The sequence below is a fragment of the Clupea harengus genome, chromosome 15, assembly GCF_900700415.2.
Source record: "Clupea harengus chromosome 15, Ch_v2.0.2, whole genome shotgun sequence".
In the NCBI taxonomy this organism is placed as follows: domain Eukaryota; kingdom Metazoa; phylum Chordata; class Actinopteri; order Clupeiformes; family Clupeidae; genus Clupea; species Clupea harengus.
The window spans coordinates 4,361,994-4,383,682 of NC_045166.1; the positions used below are offsets into that span (position 1 = coordinate 4,361,994).

The window sequence follows — 21,689 nt, forward strand, 5'->3', positions numbered from 1 at the left end:
CTAATGAAAAAAAAAAACCATTAAAAAAAATTGAATCTGTTATTTCGGTGAGGAACGTGTAGTGTTTACTCCAGACCTGTAGATGTCGGCCATCTTTTTAGCCAGTATTTCCAAACAGAATGCGGAAGCGCGGAGTATCCATTTGTTTTGGTGTAATGTTTAGTATGGTCTCAGTTTTGGCCGTTTTATCCAACTCTCACACCTCCGAAGCGTTTTGATTACCTCTCGTACCATCAGCCCGGGGCAAGATATGAGTCTTCCACCGCAATTGAAAGCAATCCAACACCATTTAAGAACAGCGCAGGAACATGAACAAAGGGACCCAGCTGTGGCGTACTACTGTGAGTTTTTCACTTTTCTGAGCAGTCATTTCGGTGGAGTGACGTTAGTCTCACACCGTATAGTAAAGTTGACACTCCCGATAAACTTATTAACGTTAGGTTAGATAGCTGGTCAACTGGGCCAGTGAGTCATTACAATACCCTTGTGTGGTGGTCGTGCCAACTTCACAAATCTAGCTCGTTCCAAAACTATTTACACCATAGGATGAGTTCGAGTTACATTGGCTTTTTGACGTGCAGTGTGAAGCGGTTGCGATATTCGATAAAACGATGTTACCCATACAGTCTCTTAAGCCGTGGCATGAATATGTGTGTGACTTTACGACGTATCAGAAATATTGCTCGACTGTCTTCTTGTATTATCTCAAATACTTTTCACTGCACAGACGAAGGCTGTGGTTGAGTAGTCAAAAAATGTCCTATGTCCTTTCCTAACCACTTTACCTTGACTTCAATGGAAGTTATTATTAATAATAATAATAATAATAAGCAGTCAAGTAAAGTATATGAGTGAACTGTGATGAAACACATCAATACTGGTATTCATATTGATATCAATATTTCCTTTAAGAAATCACATTTTATGTGTGGAAATTTGCTCGACACACCATATACAACACCATTGCGACGTATAGAAGGCCGTTCGGTACACCACTACGTCATGATGGCAGCAGAGAGGATTGACGTGAAGGAGAGCTGCAAACACCGGACCACTTCCGTCACTGTTTGCTAGATGGAGGGGAGATTATGCTGCATTCCATTTACCTTGGAAGTCAAAACTCAGAGCTGGAAATTACGTCTCCCGCAAGTTATCCGTGTTCCAGTACAAGAAGTCGGACTACAAAAGCAATACCTTTATTGAAGTTACCAGCAATATCAGTTGATAACAATGCATTGCTCTGTATTTTGCGTGTACAAACACCGAAGCAACATGTCCACAGATAGAAGTCGGACAGTGCTGTGTGTATGACTGATTTAATGAGACAAATAAGACAGAAGTTTGAATAAAGTATGTTACTACAGCTTTCACACTGTTGATGTGTGGGTGCAGCCATCTTGAATTCTGAAGCCGGGGTTGCTGAAGTTGTCTGACTTTATGAGTCGGAAATCTGACTTCAGGTGGCCTTCCATTTGAAATTTCCAACTGGGTACTCGCATACTACTAATAAGAAAGAACATTGGTTTTGTAGAATAAAAGTAATTCAATATGTTGATGAACCTAGCTTATTGTCTTCTTTGCATGTATGACTTTATGCACCATTCAATAATAGACTAACCAAACATTGGGCCTGTCCCAGTACCCTGACTTGGTATAAGCCTAGAACACTACACTATAGTCTTGGAGCAAGTGCAAGTGTGCCCGCTTTCTTCATCAAATTCATGCGCACTGCTCTTGATGCACACTATCTCTAGGTTCTCCCCTGGAACGGTCTGTGGCAAAGTATATGACCCACTGAATTTGTGACGCTGAAAGACTTTTGTGATTATTATATTTCATATGATGACTAGCTGTTAAACGGAGGTCTACTACACTAAAGTAGGTCTACTCCACTAAATACTTTGTTAAATGTGAAATAGGTTTTTTGTCTTGTTAGATAACACATGATGGCAGTTTTCAAGGGGTTTCTCTAAGCACAATAGAATACCATTGCAGAGTTACTGTAAAAGCAATGAGTCAGAATGAGTTGTGTGTGGGGTGGGGCAGCATTCTGTAAAGGGTGTGATCATGTAATAATGACCAATACCTGGCTGATGTTGGCTTAGTTCATCCAGTGTTCATTAGCAGGTTGTCATATTTGCAAAACAATGGCTACTGGTAGAGATGTAGGGAAGGAGAGTGATATTTAAATGATTTGTTGAGCATACCATTTACAAATGGTTAACAGGTAGGTGCTTTTCTGAGGTCAAGGAAAGATGTTAAGGAGAATTCATAAGGTCTTCTTGACAAAAGACAACAGCGGTGCTGTGATACTAAAGGAGACGGAACTGAGCTCTGGCGGGTCGTGGATGGGGATGTCAGGAGGCCGAGCTCAGCTCTGATTGGCTCTGGCCCAGTCGAACCCCTGCCTAAAAGGCATGCATTCATAAACCCTGCAAAGACAAACAACAGCCAAGTTGGCACTGATAAAAGCTCGCTAGTACGCTGATGTTTTTTGGCAATATAGTGGTCAGTGTCTTGCATTTTTGAGTGTTGTGCCATCTTGCACCACCAGAGCTACGTAGTACATAGCCTGGATGGCTGACTGGTGTGCTTATCTGTCCTTCATATGGCCCTGTACAATCAAAATGAATTTGAAGATGATGGCGAAAGCAATTGCGCTTCAAATAATTTACATTTAGTCATTTAGCAGACGCTTTTGTCCAAAGCGACGTACAATCATGCCTCAGAAAACAGCAAATTGCAAAGTGTTTCTGTAAGTGTTCTCAAAGGTAGAAAAAAAACTTATTTGGTCATAATTTAGTGTTGCTTTAGAAGCATTTGCCCCAGTTGATAATTTCTCAGTTTGCTGTGTGAAGCTGTACTGTACACAGATATTTTTCTCTACCCCTGTTACAGTAATGCCTACAGAATTAGGACTATATAAAACATCTTCAGATACAGAAATGACACACCCTCTGCTTTTAAGAAGCTACAATGGATAAGAATTGGGTATAGATAAGTAATCTCACTATCTACATTACAAGGTGTTGTTTAATTCACATACAGTATCACTGACTTTGGCCTCTGTTGTCTATGGACAGGGACAGAAGTTGTAATTACTCCAAACCTGGCCATAATCATATGGGATGTTTTACATCTATACAGTGCTTGGATCTATACATCTATACAGTACATGTTTGATGCCTGTTTGAGTAAACTTTTCTTTACTTGTGCTGCGTTTTTGGAAATCTAGTTTTAGCATGGAGATTTAAATCTATAGTGTACCCACTTCTTTGCAGTCTAGTTGAGGCTTGTTTATGGAGCAATGATGACTAGTAGAAATGTTCCACTGGAGGTCAGTGTTGGCCCAGTGAGACTGAACCAGTTATAGGGGGATGGAGGTCAAGAGATATTAACCAGAACAAAATGCTTTAATTAATTCTTAGATGAAAAGGCAAGCCTTGGCATTTTAAAACTGACAGGCAAAAAGCATTTTTTCGTCTTGGCCTATTGGTTTGTTTTTGCAGACAGGTGAAAGTAGATGTGATGTATTTCTATATAGTCTGATGGTTTGTGTGGCACGGTGGCTCAGTTGCTTGCACTGCCGCCTCACAGCAAGAAGGTAATGGGTTCGATTCCCACATGGGGCGCTGTTGGCTCTGGGGGGCAGGTCCTCCCCAGAGTGAACAGTGCTCAAGTGGGCTATCTCCCGGGCCTTTCTGTGTGGAGTTTGCATGTTCTCCCCGTGTTCACAAGGGGTTTCCTCCAGTAAGAACCCCAACAGAAAAAACATGCAAAATAACAGAACACATGTCCATCCCTGACCAAAGATGGACAGTTCACTTCACTTGGTCCCCGGGCGCTACAAGCTGCCCACTGCTCCTGGGGGGTCCTTGAGGAAGGACAGTCCAGGATGGGAAAAAGCAGAAACTAAATTCACCGCGATCTCAGGCTTACCTGCGTGTGTGTGTGTGTGTGTGTGTGTGTGTCCTGTGTCGCCTCCATATATGCACGTGTGTGTTCCAGTGTGTCGTGTGTGCCATTAAAAACTTGACAAAGGTCTTAATTATTATTTTATTATTTAAGTTTATAGTTTAACTGTTTTACCTGCCTCCCTTTTGCCAGTTTGATTTTGGGCTCACTGCCTTGTCTTTGGCATGAGGATGAATGCTTTCAAGGTTTTGTAGCCTAGAGCTTCTAGAGTCATCTAGATTGATGTTATGTTGATTTTCCTGTAGTTTTTAAAGCAACAATACACAGGGATTTACCGGTATGGTATTTGTATCTTCCCCAAATTAATTTAGATTGTATATGGGCATGTGAACCACAGATAAAGCTGTTGTTCCCACTAGCTGCCTAAGCTATTGACTGCAGTGTTGTGCTCTGGGTAAGTGCTCGCTAAGTTTATCGTCAAAATACATCAGTTGACAAGATAGCTTTTATCAGTGCCAATTGTACAGTTGTTGGTGTTTTCAGGGCAAGTCGCTTGGCTTTGGTTAGCTAATTAGCCTGTTAGCACCATGTCTTAATATGTTCTTTTTATGTAGTGGTTACACATGAAGCATCTGCACAGCATCATGGGTATTGGTATTATTTTTGTCACACAACATAAAATGCTTAGAATCCTCACTTAAACGGGTGAAGTAACCAGAGCTGGTTCTGGCTGATGGCACAGATAGTGAGTTTCTGTTCTGCCTCCCTGTGTGACGTGTTGAGAACAGAATGATGCCCTATGACGTGGAAAATAGGTGACTTGTTTTTGTATCTGTGCTGTGCTGTACTGTGCTCTGGAAAAAGGCCTTGTTAAAGACAATGTGTCTGGGCTGTGCCAGTGAGTCCTGGCACTGTGATGAAAATCTATGGAAATGGTGATTGACATTGTTCCTCCCACTTTCCGTGGACGAGTCTGCCCTCAAATGGAGCTGAAGCTACATAATAAAGTCCTTGTTGTGAGGAAATCATATTGCGCGGGTTTGCATTCCTGAATATTCAATTCAGGCTGCTTTCAGATGTAGAAATACTGGGCCATGTTGAGACTCAAGACAGTATTTCATGAGTAAATTGTCAGACTTGCGTCATATGCCACAATGCTTTTTTCTTGAATATTATCATGTTAGATAGTTACACATTCATTTTGTAGTCTTTTGAATGTCTCAAATATCTGAATTAACAATAACACCCTGACTGCAGCATGTGTTCGGAAAATGTGCTCGCCAAAATCCATAACAAAATATGCAAAAAGAATGATAAACCCAAAACTCAAATCTTTGTTTATCTGATGCGAGGCGAGGACAAGAGATACACTGTTCTATTTCCTGAGAACAGTCCGGAACCTTGCCACCAGATTCCAAATCACCTGTAGGTGAGCGAGTGAGAGAGATAGGAAGACATGAGGTGGGATTGATAATAATATAGTCAGGATGAGTTGTAAAATGTAATAGCCATTTTGATGTCCTTATAAAGTGGAAGTATTTTGATTCGCAAATTGCTTTGAGCCTCAACATGTTCAGTATGGAATTTATTTGATGTCATAGGATTAGATTAGATAGATAAGATTATATTACTATTATTTTTTTACATCTGAATGTTTTCCTAAATATCTGTAGGTTTAGATGGGACAATCTATATTTTTTTCCCCCCTGCTGTCATTTCTTTTGTGCTGTGGTGTGACATCCGAAAGTACTTTAATGTCTTCTTAAAATGACAGAAATGGTGGTTTGTGAGAATATAGAAAAATGACTGAGAATAAGTGACTGCTCTGTTCCTAGACTGCAGTGGGTTATGACCTAATAGTTGTATTGGTGGGTATTTTGAACAGTCTCAGGTTTTCATTTACTTTGATGAAGAAAATGAAATGTTGGAGCAGTACAGGTTTCATGACAGTGGAATGTACAACTTGAATGCATTATCAGTGCTCATGAAGAAATTAGATTTCATATAGACCATATGTCACATTGTTCAGATCTCTCTGGCAAGGTTCAGTGATTAATCAAAGGCTTTGCTCGAAACATTTCTATGCCAGGAACCCTTAACCGATCAAATGTTTTCTTCTCTTCTCCGTGTTGTATATCCATTGTAGGAAATAGTGCAGTAGTCCCTGGGCTAGCAGGAACAAGCGTCGCTTGGCTCTTGTAAAATGCTGACCTTCACCCATGTGCTTCCTGGCTTTTATTTTCTATAGCTATTTGAATGTACCAGGTGATATGGCAGCACAGTTGAATACAGAAGAGTGCTGTTCTGGCATTTCACACTCCCTCGGGGCTTTTCCTTGTTCTCATTTCAGCCTGGTCTCACCGGACCAGTGGCATGCAAGGCCTTACTTTGGTGATATGTGCCATCACAAGCATCCATTCAAACTAATGATAGTAACTAGGGCTGAACGATTTGGGAAAATAATCTAATTGCGATTTTTTTACCAAAATATTGCGATTGCGATTTTTTTTTTTTTATCCTCTTTTTTTCCCAACAAAACGTGATGAATGATTTAAATATGACCAACACAATATTACATACATTTAGTGTAAAATATTCTTTCCCACATTTTACATTTTTATTTAACTGCTCATTACAGAAACAAGAACAACAAATTGGTGGCTTTGCGACTGTGCATTTAAGTAATTTAAAAAAAGTAATTTCAAGTAAAAACACTAGGCATGCACTTTTTAAACACTGTGTGCAAAATGTACCATCTTAAAAAAAAAATCTTTTTTTTTTTTTTTTTTTTTTTTTAGACCACGTTTTTTCATCGTGAACGTTGCGGTTAGAAAATCGCGTTCTATCATATCGCGATTAAATCGCAAATGCAATTAATCGTTCAGCCCTAATAGTAACCCTATGTGTAGACCCCCAATATGTTCCATTCATTCGCTGGCTATGCTCTCTCCCTCTCTACTCTATGCAAATGTGTATGCACGCGTGATGTACGCTACCATTCAAGTTTCGAATCACTGAGCGATTTCCATGTTTTTGAAAGAACGTTTTTCTATTTTTTCTCTCCAAATTTTTTAAAATAGATCAGAAATAATGTGCAGACATGGTTAATGTTGTAAAGGAAACGGCTCATTTTGAATCGAATATCTGCAGATGCTTAAAAGGCCCATTTTCTGCCACCATCACTCATCACACTATTTTTCAGTGGCATATTAAATTAGCTAATAGTAAGCTATCATGTTAAAAAAGCTAATTCATCATTAGGAGCAACTTTTGCAATTATGTATGTGTGGCTGAAAACTATTGTGCTGTTTAAGACCACAAACGTCAACGTATGTAGCTTATATAATTAACGCAACTCTGAGCGCGAGAGAAGGAACTTTGTGAGGTGCGAATCAAATGAAAAGATGCTGTTGGAGGTCTTGACACCATCTCTCAGGCACGCTAGAGGGAATAGGATTGCCTGGGGTACTTTGGTGCTGGCAAAGTATGTTATTTGTGCAGGGTTACTGGAACTACTTTCATCCTACACGACAGTGACCCAAAGCAATGCTCCAAGTTATGCAAGACCTATTTATTGATGAGGCAGTCAAGCTGTAATGCGCCGAAGTCTTGATGAAGGCAAATTCTCAAGTTGAAATCGTTATTCATTTGGCTCCTTATTTCATTGGATTTCTTGGAAAATGTGTAATTTTCTGGGTGATTCTAAACACTTCTAAACTTAAAAGTGAACCTGCTCCATATGCCAATGCCGGCCCATTCTACCCCTCTAATGGTCCAACTTAAGCGGATGGGTCCCCCTTGAGCTGGAAGGTTCTGCCTGTTAAAGTGCTTGCTCCTGGTGGTTTCAGGCCTTGGGCTCTGTAAAGCTCTTTGAAGCAGTATCTGTTGTTAATGGCGCTACCATCATTTACGAACTATTAACCATGGTTTATACATTGCTTTTGTAACAGCCCTGCAGTTATCACTTTGGTTTTATACTATAATACTATACATGGGAATGCATTTTTTTTTAAATATATTAATAGTATTTTTGTTTGAAATGCCCATCCCTACCTCATACAATGTTTAAATGGCTGGTAGCACTCGCACCACAACTACATCGCATTTAGTTTTACGTGGCACATAACATAACGTTGAATAACCTGTGGTTAATAAGCGGGTATGGTCAATACACAGGTTTGTTTTGTAAAATTGAATAAAATACTTTAATGCGGTTAATAGTCAGGAAAATACGGTGTATAAATCAAGAAACTTGAAATGGTAGCAACCTCATCTGAGTGCAGAGTGGTATGAGCTGCAGCAAATATTCCTTTCCCTTGGAAACAGAAAGACGGCTACCAGAAAAGAAAGCATAATGCACAATCTGAAGAGGCTGCCAAGTTACCAAAGTTTAACCAAAGCCTTCTCCCTACCTTCAGTCACTCTGCACCAGTGATCATTCTAGAATAGGGCATTGAGTAAATGCATTGGTAATTGTTTATTATTGCTGAGATAGAACCTCGAAAGTAAAAGTATTGAAAGTAATGATAATTCTTTATTTTTCCATTAACAATTTACTTTAGTAGCTTGATTAGGTCATGGAATTGAATAGGCTGCAATTTGCTTATGTCTGCTAATTACATTTTGTTGCAAAAAAAAAAAAAAAATATATATATATATATATATATATATATATATATATATATATATATATGGTTATTCACTGTAGCTCTATGCTTAGACATTGAATATAACTGCTTTGTAATTATGACTAAATAAGTGGCAGGGACACCACAGATGAAAACTGCAATGGGTTCCCTGTACCCCAGTCATACACTTTCAGTATTGAGATTAATGAAATTAATCTCTCTGATATTTAAGATGCATAGAACAGCATTTTGACTGTTGTGTTCTTGTCTTTGTTTTGACAAGGCTTGTTTTTCAAGGCCATGTCTTTTTTTTTTAAAAGGTGTTTGTTTTTAATTTCTCCTGGGGACCACAGTCAGTGGTCTATGCATGATTGTTGTAATGGGTTTTGTCAAGGGGCAGGGATCTATATTAATGACGTCTGTGTACACTGTAACACTCCTTCTCAGTGTACTGTGATTTCTGCCTGAGGGATGTCTTAAGTCATCCTCTGCTGTTGTGTCCGTAGACCTTGAATATATTTAGTGAGGCCATACAGACAGAATATTGAGCAACAGAACTTTAAATTGTGCCTGAATTGGCCTAAATTGTGATTGAGTTCAACTGCATGACGTCTGTTGGTAAATAGGCCACCCCTACATGCACACCTGATAAGTTTGTACTTGTCTTTGTAAATTTCGCCCCAACATGTGGAGGGTCCCACAGCCGACATCATACCTCATAACTATGTAACCCCAGATTTTATCTTCCATAAGTATGCTTTCCTTCTTTCTCACCTGGATGCTCCTACAAGCCAAAACGGCATGTTGTTTTGGGCACTTCAGAAGTGGCTAATTGCATTTTCCATGGAAGTATGGGTTGTACACTAGTCAGAAGAGGACTTTTTGTTTGTTTTGATGAGATTCATTCATTCATTCATTCATTCATTCATTCATTCATTTTACAATTCCCCGGTTGACAGTAGATAGGTTTGGTTTTGGTTATCTATGTACTGTACATCATTCAAATAAATGAACCATGATTATACATGCGTAGCCGGCACTGTTTCTTTTTTATATCTAAATCAGCGTGCAGCTAAAAATGTTTTATTAGCCTTCATATTGACCTGTTTTTCATTATTTCTTTTCAAAAGAATACACATGGTTTAGTCAGTTATTTTGTATAGTTTTAATTACTTTTTTGTCTGCTGGATGATATTCAAGCAGCAGCATAATTTTGTCTGTAAGAATAATGTCGCTTGGATATACTCAATATATTTTGCTGTATTGTGATACATGGTCATGGTCATGTGTAGGAGAAATACACAAACAGGGTGTTTCCCCTAGCCTTATAGGCTTTTCACTTTGTAGTTTTGTGCTCTAGGTTCGGAAACTTTTGTTAGTGCAAGGCAAGGCTATTGGCTGTTAGCTATTTAGGTTATTAGTTTCGCTATCCTCTTTAATAGAAAGAATCCTCAAGTGAAAAAAAAACACATGAGTGCTCTAGTAAAAGCCTAATGTACATGTAGACAGAGAGAGGAGATAATATATATATATATTTTAATTAAATGAATACTAATTTTAAATCATTTGTTATTTTCCAGGTCGCCTCTATGCTATGCAGGCAGGCATGAAACTGGACAGTAAGACCCCAGAGTGCCGGAAGTTTCTTGTCAAACTAATGGATCAGTTGGAAACGGTAAGAAACGTGTTCAACACATACAATAGGTTTACCTGATCAACTGTAGGCACAATTTGGAATCTGATTAATTTGTTCAGTTTATCTAAACTGAACTTGTACTGTAAAACGTGAGTTGTAATGTAAACAGTAACACTCCCCAGTCACCTCTGCATATCTCTGCTGTAACCTGATATTACCTGAACCACGCCCATGATCTATAGGGATGGGAATTGAGAACCGGTTCCCAGTGGATCGATTCCTTGGAATCGTTAGCCAAAGTCCTTAACGATTCCGCTATCGATTCCAGTGCCGATGCGCATGTGCGATGACGTCAAACACACACAGCCTTGTTTTGTTTAGACGATTGCGAGAGCCTGACTAAGGTTTCATGTTAACTAAGTGCTGAGCACAGCTAGACATATAAAGTTTAATACTGTTACCTCGCGATAGGAGCAATGAAGTAAGTTCATTCCTTAGATGACCAGCTTTTGAATGTTTTACTTCTGATAACCGTTTAAATAAATACTCTTTATTATACATAATCTTTTTAATCTTGCTTAAGAGTGATGAGTTCCGATCTCCAAAGACCCTCAACCTTTACTAGCTATTGATCATTTGGTCATTTTTGGTTATAGTTTTTAATTGAATTATTGATCAGTGTTCCAAATTGATAGTTTAGTATATTTAAGCAATGATCCTCTGGGGATAACAAAAAATGTATGATCGTGATGCCTTGCTTTCACATACAAGCAATGTTATTATGTCACATAGCTTTACATCATGCATCACCTGATTCCTAGGCCTATGCCATGTCTGCAGGATGCTTGTTCATGCCAAACTATGTGACACACTCTTCATCTTCATCATGCTGAAGTGAGCAGTCTGGTAAAGCATGATGAGCCGCTTAACTGCACAGGCTCTGCCTCAGTGTGTAACCTCATCTACAATTCAAGCAAATAATCGGTACAGGGCCTGGTTTTATTAGTGCGCTATAAGACATGAGAACTCAACCAGACATGTTATGTTGGTTAGTTGTTAGTAATACGGATTTTTTTTTTTTACAAAAAATCTGCAACTGCTGTGAGATAATATGCAGGTCGACTTCAAAGGTGTGTATGATCAATGATCAATGATCAAGTGTGTGTATGATCAATGCACGATGGTAATATACACTCAGTTGCCAGTTTAGTGGGAATACTGAGATAAAAAAAAGTCTAATACACCAATCCAGCAGTAAATCTTGGCTTCATGAAGGTTATAATACTCAGTATTTGTTTAAAGTAATTTAGAGAGCTGTTGATTCAAATGTGCGTTCATTTTGGAGGCTTATTTTGGAAGATATTTCTATTATTTTGACCATCCCATTTCAATCAATGAGTCTTGGCCAAATAACAGAAACACCTTGTGTGTTACACACACACACACACACACACACACAAACACAAATACCTCATTCCAACTCACAGTGAAAACCATTTATTGAACGTTTATTTAGTGTTATGGTGTCGTGTGGGAATGGACTAAAGGTTTGAGTCAAATTGTTAATCGGTCCCCTGGTGACCATAAATTAAACTTTTAAATAACCTTAAACGGTTTAAATGGCAGAATTCCATTTGTATGAAATTATATCTATCTAGCTGATGTTACAGTCCCCTCAATGTATCTTCTAAAATGATAATGGGAAAAGGTAGAAACCCTCTGGGTGCCTGTGCAGCTTTGACCAACTGTAATACAGAGGGCATTACTCCCTCTAGCATGTACTTTAGGCTCTGTAACTCTGCAGACCGTCTACAGGCACAATAACCTGTGTAACACACTAAAGGAAAGAGAACAACCAGAAAAGCATAATAGTCCTCTTTAACATTTCTGTTGCTTCTGTTGCTTCTGTTGCATTGCTCACTTTGGGTACACACAAAGTGTCAAATTCAGTTCAGAATTGGATCTATATAAAAGGCTTGTTTCTCATTTGTTTCTGATTAGCACCAACAAGAGTGTTCCATTTACATTTTACATTTACATTTAGTCATTTAGCAGACGCTTTTGTCTAAAGCGACGTACAAGGGAGAGAACAGTCGAGCTAAGAGCAATAAAAAACACGGTGTAACAATAAATACTACTTTACATAAGAATTAGAAAAACGACCTAGAAAGGAAAAAGAAGTGCAGGAATGTAACTGCTGAAGTGCAAGTTAAGCGCTAGTCAAGGTGCCAGTTAGGAAGGGAGGTGCTCTCTGAAGAGTTGGGTCTTCAAAAGCTTCTTGAAGGTAGAGAGGGACGCCCCTGCTCTGGTAGTACTAGGCAGTTCGTTCCACCAACGTGGAACTACAAATGAGAATAGTCTGGATTGCCGTGCTTGCACAGACGGCAGTGCCAAACGACGCTCACTAGACCAGCGCAGCGTCCTGGGTGTAACATTTGCCCTTACAAGAGCATTTAGGATAGGTGGGAGCAGAACCAGCAAGCACTCTGTAGGCAAGCATAAGTGACTTGAACTTAATGCGAGCAGCTACTGGCAGCCAGTGGAGCTCAATGAGTAGCGGGGTGACGTGTGCCCTTTTCGGTTGGTTGAACACCAGACGCGCCGCCGTGTTCTGGATCATCTGTAGTGGTTTCACCACGCAAGCCGGAAGGCCCGTTAGGAGGGCGTTGCAGTAGTCAAGGCGGGAACTCACCAAGGTTTGCACCAGCAGCTGGGTGGCATACTGGGTTAGGTACGGCCTGATTTTGCGGATGTTGTATAGCGCAAAGCGGCACAACCTGGAGACAGAGGCGATATGGGCCGTGAAGGTCAGTTGGGCATCAATAATGACCCCCAGGTTTCTTGCTGTTTTGGATGGAACAAGAGATAAAGAGGTCGTGTTCCATAGTACTGGTCAAGTGTTTAAGTGATAGATACTCATTGTGGAAAAGCCTTTTAACATATAATAATCTTTAGGGAAACTCAGCTTGATTTGTCAACTTAAATCTCAACGTATATTTTTAAGTTGATATATATTAAGTTGAGAGAGATATATATATATATATATATATATATATATATATATAACCCCTAGTTTGTTCCCCAGGACTAAAGATGAAACAAAGTTCACTTTCCTAGTTATGTCAGAGTTCAAAAGACAGACTTTATTGGTGTTCTTAGAAGGGGCCAGCAAGCTGTGTCCTAGTGCTGTTTTTGTTTATGCACAGGTATTTTTATAGACATTTTGGAACCAATTAGGAAGGCTTCAGGATTTAAGGCAGCCTTTATTTCAACAGTGGTGACATTTATAGGGCCAAATGTTATAACAACAGGAAGCCCTAGCTTCCATACAAGGGTGCACATCCAGGCAAAATGTTGTAAAAACAAATTGGGTCAGGTTTCTGTAACCTTAGCCTCTTTGTTGTACACAGTTGTTAAATAGAAAAGATATCATACAAGCCTACTAAAAGGGTTTCAACCCTAACATTTCACATGCTGTGTATCCAACTAGAATTGAGTTTTTGCTAAACAGGTACTTTTTACAACATAGTCTTAGATCTTCAGAAAAGTTATACTTTTTCAATCCAAGTGGCACTTAAGCAGAAAAAGCAAAGAATCACATTTTGCCCCAACTTGCATTCTCCATTTTCCACATTCAGTCATTTTCCACATTTTTTGCACACAAGTGATGTATTGTGTCATGTACAGCCCTCTTCTAAAAGATTCATTGAGATTTCATTAAAGCATGAACAGTGAGCCCTTTCATACGGCCTCAGTCCACCTGTTGAAATGTAATCAGTATTTGCTTTACAGATTTTTACAAGGAAACCCAAAGCTCTCTACCAGACTGTAACATCTCACATCTCGGAGAGTGCCTCTCTGGAATAACAAGAGAGTGGAGTTTTTGGGTGCGAGTAACTGCAAACCATTTGATAGGCCTAGAATATCCCAACAATTCAAACTTTAAAGGTCAAACTGACTTCAGCCCCAAGAGAATCAAATGTGAAATGGCCACAGCCCACTGCCTCATTAATCAGTGTAAAGTCATGCACAACTACTACATTACATAATGCCTGTACAGATGTTGACACCCTTTCCTTTGTATGGAAGAGTTTATGGGACATTTTTATTTGATTTATTATTTTAAAACTTCAGTTATGAACAAGTACCTTGGCAACCTTTGTTTACAAACATTCTGATTAGGTCTTTTTATGTTATGTTGAATGTACTAAACCTGTGGCTGATCATGTTAACCATATCAAATAAGTCACCACCTTCTTCTGACCATAATATGCGGCACCCGGTATAACAGCGCCATTGAATGGAAACGTTGAACCACCTACCAAAAGAAAAAAGAAAACAACAATCAAATCGAATTCAGCAAAGTCAGAATCATTGGTCATTTCTTCACCCATTTCCAAACCTCTACATCATAGCTGAATAATTCACAAAGTGTTAATAGCTTTGAGGGGAAACACGTCTGTCTGTCTGTCTGTCTGTCTGTCTGTCTGTCTGTCTGTCTGTCTCTGTCCCCCTAGCACATACATATTGTTTTTCCAAATTGCTCAGTCATACTGTCCCACCATCATGGTTCTGATCTCGCCAGATTACAGACATTATTGTCTTTACATATCTGAAAATATATCCTCCCTAATATCAATAACTTTTGCAATAGCTGTAAAAGTAAAACAATTGATGAACTCAAAATTATTTGTCTTTGAAGTCTCATATTTAACAATGGACTACTTCAAAGGGCAAACGTTTCTGTGTTGTCACATTCCCCAGATATGATTGTCCTTGGATTGAAAGTCTATGGATAGATCTTAAATATACAGGGCACAGAATAGTTCACCAGAGTCTCTGAAATATGTTATTACTGCAGAAGTTGTGGATTTCTGTTAGATGTGTGCATATATGGTGAGATTGCTCCAGATGGAGGCATCACTGTAGACTTGCTGATGGAGTGTCTATACATTAACACACCCTACATTTCTCTTATTAAGAATAGTAATGCATTATATATGAATAAATAACTTGATGTTTATGTTTGCTCTCTAGAAATTCTGTAACTTTCATTTAGAAAGTCAACAAAATATGCTGTTGCACAAAACTGTATGTGGTTTTACTGCATTCCGATGCAAATGATATTCGCCAACTGTTAGATGGTGGTAAGAAATGAGATGATACTAACCATGTGCCTTTTCTCCACCCTGTAGATGAAGAACGCACTGGGTAATCACGAATCCATCACTCAGGAGATTGTTGGCCACGCTCACATTGAAAACTATGCCTTAAAAATGTTCCTCTATGCTGACAATGAAGATCGATCTGGACGCTTTCACAAGTAAGAGTGCTTTCAGCTGCTTCTTGTGGTCTGTACACAAACCTCATTAAAGATTGGCCTACACAGACCTTAGCCTTGATATTTTGACTGACATTCCCAGTTTTTGTCAATTGTTGTAAGACATCCTAATTTTTACTTCAGCATAATCCTTTCGGAAACTGTAATTACAGCAGTGTTCAATTGCATAAGAACACGCTACTGAAACCTGTCATGTACTCCTATGGATGAGATTCGCTTTCTTTTTGGTGCATTGTCTCTATTCTGTGACTGGTTGATCGATGCAACTACATTTCCCATGATGCATTTGTGACATGATTGTAACTCTGCAAAATTGAGTGAGTGTGTGTAAGGCAAGTTGAGCACGTACAGAGAAGAGGTATTAGGTATTGCGAGTGAAAGAGAGGTGTTTGGGGTTTTGTAAAATTGATCAATAATAAAGTGAATAATCTTGCCTTACAATGTAAATAGAAAAGAGGAGCAGTCCCAAGCTCTGAGGTACTCCAGTGGTGAGGTGGTGAGGCTTAGGCACTTGTGCCTGCCAAGACACGTTAAAGGATTATCCTGTGAGAGAAAATGTAAACCAACCTGTGTATTTTACTAGTAATGCTTAAATCAGACAGTATAGAGAGGAGGATTAACCTTTTAACAACACTCCCCCCCCCCCCACAGAAATATGATCAAATCATTCTACACAGCAAGCCTCTTGGTAGATGTTCTTTCAGTATTTGGGGAATTATCAGAGGAGGTAAGTGCTTATTTCAAGTTTTATAGTTTCATAGTTTTATTTCTAATAGTGACGCTTCCACTGAATCATACCTTAATACTGTTCAAGTCTGTCAGCTGGTCAGTGTGGCCGCAGATGTCTTACTGCAGAGAACTGACCTGTGTTTGAGTAACTGACAATGATTCACTGAGTGCACAAGTCCCCCAAGGGGAGGCAGATTTCCCTTCTGGAGAGAGCTCCTTGGGAACACTGCCCTCTCACAATGAGCCTACTGAGTGCTACTCTTACCTTGCTTTCTCACACTGTGCTGAACATAATGGTGGCGTTGGATTACCAGTAAAAAGAGAAAACGTTTTAGCACTAGACTTGGGATGTATATAAGAAGTGGTAGACGGTGAAGGGAAAGTCATGTTTTGAGGGAATTACTATGCAATTGACTTATTGTCATAAGTTCCTGAGATTTACATTTCTTGGAGCACCAGTTTATGCCAAGTGTTTAAGACGGTACAGAATAGCACAGTGATAAAACAGACAGATAGAAAATAAACAAAAAAAGAATGTATGGAAATTTTCAAATGGAATGGATTCGTAAAGGATGAAATGAAAGTACAAATGTGATCCTGAGGGAAGCACAAGAGCTCAGAGCAGCTATTGTATGTCCTCATTTTTATTAATGAAGCACTGTATGTCCTCATGGTCATGGTTTTGTGACCTCCTAAATTGTGTCTGACACGAGATTTGCATGAAGTGGTTGTCAACTATGCAGCAACACATGGCTTGCCAGTCTTTTTTTGTGTGCATGAAAAGGCAGTGTACTTCCTGTGGTCACATTGTACACTGACTGCAATGTATTGGTGGTTGGGAACACAAGCACCCACACTTTTTTCAATTCTATAACCTGTCTATACTATTGTTTTTACCACGAATAAATCAGCCCCCTAATCAGTTTGTTGAACAATTTGTTGATCTTGAAACTTATGTGAACTAATTGTTTTAGATGTTATATTGTGAACCTAGAGACAATTGCATTGTTATGGCGCTATATAAATAAAATTGAATTGAATTGAACTTGCTAGTAACTACATCCTAAACATGCTGACAATTGAGGCACCCTTAATGTGACATTGAGCCTGTGCCCTTCATAATGCCATTTTGAAGCCCATGGTTCTTAATATTATACATATTCACTTCTGTTCTTGAACTTTGCTGTCAGCTGGATGGGTTGACACTTTAGCATTGTATTGAATATCTTGGTATGAATGATCCCAACCTTCCTCAATTAACAATTGTTATCTTTTCACAAAAAATGTAACATTTCTCCAGAACATTCAGCACAGGAAGTATGCAAGGTGGAAGGCAACCCACATCCACACCTGTCTCAAGAATGGGGAGACCCCTCAACCAGGCCCCATTGGAATGGATGGGGAACAATACGGTAAAGCATGAGACATGCTGCTGCTGTTATCAAAATACATTTTGGGCCTCTTGCATTGTTCCTTTATTAGTATATAGAGGATTTGTTATTGTTTGCCTTATCAGGTCGTAAAACTGAGCAGTGTAATGTATATAGTGTATATAAATTCCCCAAACTAAATCAAAGGGGTTTGTTATCTCACTGGGAAACTCTACCTTGATGAATAACCCAAACATTACAGTAGTACTGAACTAGTTATCGTGGGAATAAAATTTCCCCCCAAACATCCCCCTTGGACTTTGTAATAGTAGCATATTGTATACACAAACTGTTAAGTTAATTTGCCAATATAAAGGTAGGATTTATTAATTTATTAAAGGTGCAGTTTATAGATAGATAGATAGATGGATACTTTATTAATCCCGAAGGAAATTTAGGTCATCCAGTAGCTTATACACTTATAGGATGAAGGGGGAACTATTAGCAGCAATGGAATATAGTATTCATAATTATGTTTTTATTAGTGTATAATCATCTGTAACTACAAATTGTTGTCATTCGTTAGCTTAGAACAAGTCCTTCATATCTACATAGAGAGTCTTCTTCCATGGAGCCCACCATGTTTCTACAGGACCCCAGAATGGACATAAGTCTGTCTAGAGAGGGCTTTGCACATTTTTACATTGAAGTGACAGCTTGAATTTGATGGCACTGATTGGAAGAGGAAGAAGAAAGAAGAGGAAACCGTGGTTGCTAGTGCTAGTTGACCATGTTGTGTTTGGGAACCCAAATTTTGACAAATGCAGGATCATACTTATTATTTAGCACAAGAAAAAGCAAGGGAGCGTGAATCCTCGTTGTCAAAGAAACAAACAAAACTAAATCGAGACCGGTAACTGCAGAAAACAAGAATGAACACTGGTGTGGCCTTTCCCAGATGGAAATTACTGATAAGGGACAAATGTTTTCAGATTGATGCCAAAGTTGCCTGTTTTCTGTTGGACAGGTGATTTAGCATACCAACCTAAATGCAATTTGTTGTTTCATTTAGCTAGAACATTGCCATGGGCATACCTAGTTTTCCCCTTAGAAAAATATGTAATTGCTACCAGGATGGTGATTTTACATTTATGTACCAAAACTAGAATTTATGTTCGTTATTTGAACCCAAAAGACCCAGTAAGGCTACCAGCATCAACCCACAGTTGCTGAAAATTGCCAATACATGTGTAACGTTAAACAAAAAAGCTTTGGCGCTATATCAGCCCACAACTAACATAGCTTCAATGGACTGTAAATTGTGAAATTAAGCTATGGCCCATACCTTTTACAGACTAAAAAACTAAATACGATTTCTAAATATCTATCTAAAGTAACTTCATCACTTAGTCACGTATTATTGTGACTCGATGCGCTTTTAGACCATTACCTCATTTTGGCGGTAGCTTCTGGCACATGACGGACACCGTACATTCTCCTACACGCTTGGAAAGGAAGGGGTGAAGGAGAGGTATTCAGTGATAGATGTCACTAAGTCCTACACGCTGTACCTTTAAATACTTTCTAGAGAGCCATAAATAATGCCTTACAGATGCAATGTCACTGTGATCAAGTGTTCAATGGGATTTCATTGTTCAGTCTTTGGAGTGGATCTTTTTTTTAACTTTATTTGTGGTGCAGTTTATCAAAGTGTTTTTATTTGTCTACAGCTAAGGAAAGAGTTGTGTCTTTGCTTCTCCTTTTCTGTCCTTCACCAATATTTGAGTTGTGATTGTCAGTATCTCCTTCGCTGTTACCGTACTCCTCAGTAACTGAGTTAATTATTATAAATACAAACATTTCATTAGTAGTATATTCATCAGGTGTATATGTATATTAATTTCATATATAACATTTATATATAAATACAACAAAAATATAATCTCAGTAAAATATTAAATTGATTTGTCCCACTGAGAAGGAAGAAGTAACATTACTTGTTAATTAGCAATTTTTTTTGCATCTGTCATCCTCCATGTCCTCCCACTAAAAACAGAAAAAAAGAAAAAGAAATGGGTTTTAGTAGACAACGTAAACAAGGGCACATCCGGGCAGAAATATTAAGGACTCGCTAGCTAAAAGTTTTGTACGGTGATGATTTTCAAATAGCCCCATAGCGTCAATACGGTTGGTTCCAAAAAATGCAGATTTTAGAATCCACTAAAATGAACACGTCAAATCTTTGCTTAGCTCAGTAGGCTTTAGAAGCACTTCACTTGAATAGTGGAAGAAGGACATTGTGTACAGGCTGGGAACTAAGATGACAACTTTCTTCATTTCCTTGCAGATGATATGTTCTCCACAGAAGATGGACCATCTGCTCAGGCCCCGTCATCTCCTCCTCCTCCCGGTTACACCCCTGACCAAGGTCCTCCCACTTCCAACTTCAACAACATTCAGATATCCCCAGGTGCTCACGCTCCTGCCAACACACCTGCAGAGCTGCCTTCTTCAGCAGGTACTGAGACTTTCTACTTCTTTTAGAGACGCTGGAATGTGAATGCTGGTTATATAAAAAGGTCAATACTGCAAATCAAAAGTGCTTTCCGGGTGGAAGAGGAAGCAGCTTGTATAGCTACTGAGACAGCCTGCACACCGGTGAATCTCATGAGCCATTAGGACTCGAGCCTGAGACAGCCTGCACACCGGTGAATCTCATAAGCCATTAGGACTGGAGTCTGTCTCCAAGCTCATCTGCACACAAACATAGGGCAGATCATAGAACAGAAAAAATGGAGGGCCTAACAGTCCTTCACAATGTATTTTTTCTTCTTTTCTTTCTATTTTTCCAGCAGAGCCCGAAAAGCCAGTGCCAGTCCCCAGGAGCATGGCAGTAGTGGACCCGTCTCTAATGAACACGAGCCAACAGGGTATGATCTCAGCTAACAGCAAGGTTCCTTCGAAACCCAACATTGGAAAACAAATTCTTCTTGAAAGGGATTAAGAAGACATGACAATCTAAAACCCTTTATAGGATTTGGCCGTCACTATTGTCTATTGATAAAAGAATAATTGTTACCGGGGAATGTCAGTTTGTCTTTTTTTGTATAGCTTGACCTAGCAAACATGTAGCTTTTGAGAGTATTTTTTCTCATTTTAAAAGAGACAGAAGATGTTTTGTTAAATATTATAAATTACTGTGTAGATTTATTATTTTAACCATAAACTTTCTTTTATGTATAAGTGAATAACAGAGAATTCGGAATTTGACAGGAATTATTGGATTTACCTTCATTTTCTGTACGGTTAGTGAGAAATAAAAATGAAAAGCTAAACATAATGAGACATTAATATTATTGTATGCCCTTGGCTATCATTGGTGTTTCAGGTGATGTGCGGCTCACAGCAGAAGACTTTACCCGGGCGCAGAAGTACTGCAAATATGCTGGCAGCGCTCTGCAGTATGAGGATGTGACCACTGCCATTCAAAACTTGCAGAAGGCCCTCAAGTTGCTAGCCACCGGCAAAGAATGAAAGCATTGTTCAGACTTATCACTCATCTAGCTGAAAAGAGCCCCACTACAGAGCCTTGAGCCAGGCCACAGCTGGTTCAGGAAAGAGTGATTCTCAGAGCACAGAAAATTACTACAAATACAATGGCCACTGTGTCTCAACATTTAACCTATTTTAATGTCTTTCATAGTAGTCCTTTGCTACTGTATAGTATGAAATGAAGATTCGGATGTGTTGCATGTACTCTGTATGGAGGTATGTCTTGGAAGACTAGATACTCTTTCTGTGATATACAAAATGTTGAAGTCGAACGGCTCTTTGCTGAAAGTTTAAAATATGCTTCTATTCTCATTCTGTTGATGTTTAAGCAGTGTGTGTTGCATTAAATTAAACCTTAAGAAAAAAAGTTAGTAGAAATGATTTGCACTGTACCTCTTATTTGGCTTTGGAATTTTATTCTGACACAAATAAAAACCTGAAACTGATCTTTAACTCCTCAACATTCTCTGCTGTTTTAACAAATCGGAAGGGTTTTTTTATGTAAAGGTGTGGTCCTA

At 38.9% G+C, this 21,689-nt stretch overlaps 1 protein-coding gene across 2 annotated transcripts; it reads left to right on the forward strand.

Annotated features, from left to right (window-relative positions):
- The first annotated feature begins 114 nt into the window (after positions 1–114).
- On the forward strand, positions 115–21,617 carry vta1 (vesicle (multivesicular body) trafficking 1). 2 transcript variants are annotated; one of them, XM_012819125.3, is made up of 8 exons: positions 115–341; positions 10,124–10,218; positions 15,375–15,502; positions 16,172–16,247; positions 17,550–17,661; positions 19,967–20,137; positions 20,475–20,549; positions 21,008–21,617. In XM_012819125.3, exons 1-8 carry the CDS (start codon positions 251–253, stop codon positions 21,151–21,153), a joined length of 894 nt encoding a protein of 297 aa, XP_012674579.1. In that variant the 5' UTR covers positions 115–250; the 3' UTR covers positions 21,154–21,617. The 2 variants fall into 2 exon arrangements, with proteins under 2 accessions (XP_012674579.1, XP_012674578.1); XM_012819124.3 differs by having other exon boundaries at positions 116–341; positions 20,472–20,549.
- The last annotated feature ends 72 nt before the right edge of the window (positions 21,618–21,689 follow it).